The sequence below is a fragment of the Loa loa genome (genome assembly GCF_000183805.2).
Source record: "Loa loa unplaced genomic scaffold supercont3.297, whole genome shotgun sequence".
Lineage (NCBI taxonomy): Eukaryota > Metazoa > Nematoda > Chromadorea > Rhabditida > Onchocercidae > Loa > Loa loa.
In genome coordinates this window covers 2,347-4,488 of record NW_018108477.1, presented here as the reverse complement: position 1 = coordinate 4,488, position 2,142 = coordinate 2,347, and the positions used below count along the sequence as shown (strand labels likewise).

The following is a 2,142-nucleotide window of genomic DNA, read 5'->3' as shown; positions in this document are numbered from 1 at the left end:
GAGGGAATGGAAAAGAAGGCGGATGAAATGCCAAAGAAGGAGGATGAGGGAATGGAAAAGAAGGCGGATGAAATGCCAAAGAAGGAGGATGAGGGAATGGAAAAGAAGGCGGATGAAATGCCAAAGAAGGAGGATGAGGGAATGGAAAAGAAGGAGGATGGAGGTCCCGGTGGTGCTGTGGCCGTTGCTGCAGCATTCGTTGTGATGGGTGAGTTTCACGTTTTTTTTATATCACTTTTCAATTCAAGTCATTTTTTTTTTCTCGAATAATCAATGGGTAAGTCATGTTCAGTGCTTTTAATACATTTTCCATCATTTCGCCAAATATGTTATTACAATACTATTGCTTTTGGAGTGCATCTTATTTCATAATTGAGGCTTCGAAATGTTACGAAGACTGAAATTTCAAATTTATATGAAAATCGTTGAAGTCTTTAGTTTACTTCAAATCAACTAATGAACAAGTTTCATGCAAAATGCTAAATCAATTTGTACAAATTGTGAAATTAGTTTTAGATCTGACTGAAAACATCGATTGTAACCGAGATAAGATTTGGGTAAATGGTCACTGCAAGCCGGATTTTTTGGAGTTTGAAAGCGAAGCAACGATGGCCAAACTGGAACCGCGTAATTCATTCAAAATCCAGCATTCAGAAGGTAAGGGATATGGTATTGAAATTCGTAATAGATTTGAAAAATCTTTTATCATTTTGTGGTGCATGTTTTTAAATAGTTGCGAAAATACTACCACACTTCAAACACACCAGAAATTCCATTTAATTCCTTGGTGCTGACATCCATTATGGAATTTGCAAAAGGATTGCATCTCACTTTTAAAATTTCATCAGCTATTGGGAGATATTTCGTTCATCCTAATTAGTTTCCCAGTGGTTACATAAAAAAAACATATAAAACATTTAAAGACGATGATATTAAGATGATGATTACAGCAATGGAATATGGGATAAACGATGTACGAAATGAACCTTTTTTGGTTATGGTGAAGAATGCTTTCAATCTAATGAAATAGGATGAAGTTATAAAATGTGTTAGGTAATAGTTAGAAATAAAACGATGTATATTGCTTCGCTTACTCCGACAAAAAAACATTCAAAGCGAGTTTTCCATCCATTTTGTAGACATTTTCCATTTCTGAATGCAATGATTGTCTGGATTCAGAAAGTGGCTTGCGAGCGAAACATACAGCAACTCAATTAAACCAGCTATGCAAGAACTAGAATTCATGCTTTATTTCTAAGGCTGAGTTCTGGAAAAATCTTAGAATTGGTGCCATCAGCAAAAACGTTTTCCCATTTCCTCATAATTGATTTCTTTCTGAAATTATTTTAAAAATTAATGAACAGCAACAGATTTTTGCCTGAAAAGAGTACTCTTTCAGATTTCATACTTTGTTTTTGTTGGGAGGGATGAATTAGCATTCCGGAAAAACTTTCTGTACTAATTCATGAAAGCATTTACAGGAAGACTTATGCAGTTGCAAACTGTCTAGAACTTTCGCCGAAATTTCTGCTTCATTTTATTTCAACCTTTGCTTTCTTCTTCATTGGATTCAGAAAAAAGCTTTCGAAATTCCATAGATGCAACTCTTTACTTGTTTGTAAAATTCGAAAATACCCTCTTGAATCCGCCAAAAAAAAATCTTGTTAGCTGTGGAAGTTGGAATTGACTAGTTGATATGAAATGAAGTGTGGCTTATTAAGTAACTTCGAGGGCGATGAAATCGATGGATAACGAAGTTCATTTCACTTTAGCGATCCGTTTCCCCATTTCTTTGTTTTTCTTCTAAAGATCGCTTCACATAATTTCGCATTTATTGTGATATTTTAGATGCACACACTTTTCATCACAAACAACGAATTCACAGACTTCCTAAATGTTTCGAATTGCGCTTACGAAAATCAAGCCAGGACTTTTTTTCTCTTTTTGAAGTTAGAAGGACTTAGGAACTTAGATTTTATTGTAGAAATATTTGACCTCTCCACGTATCTTTTCATTATGGCCCCGCAATTTCCAGCCGTATTATTAAGCCCGCGGTCAATAACCTGGTTTAAAAAAGCTATTTCCCAGCTTGTTAGTTTTTTTTATGGAAATGAACAAACAGTGAAACAGCGTCAATTGACT

The 2,142-nt window shown here is 34.9% G+C and overlaps 1 protein-coding gene across 2 annotated transcripts in view; it reads left to right on the top strand.

The window, feature by feature from the left end:
* Nucleotides 1-6: 6 nt before the first annotated feature.
* LOAG_14917 overlaps nt 7-2,142 on the top strand; it is a gene marked incomplete at its 5' end in the record, with an annotated part of 4,018 nt that continues 1,882 nt past the window's right edge. Inside the window, 3 exons of one of the 2 annotated variants that reach the window (XM_020448873.1) lie at nt 7-208; nt 517-657; nt 951-1,053. In XM_020448873.1, the coding sequence (XP_020301011.1) occupies nt 7-208; nt 517-657; nt 951-1,030 (423 nt within the window). In that variant the 3' untranslated portion in view covers nt 1,031-1,053. Of the gene's footprint in view, nt 209-516; nt 658-950; nt 1,086-2,142 lie in introns of those variants that run through there. The other variant, XM_003150410.2, reaches the window with a different exon arrangement.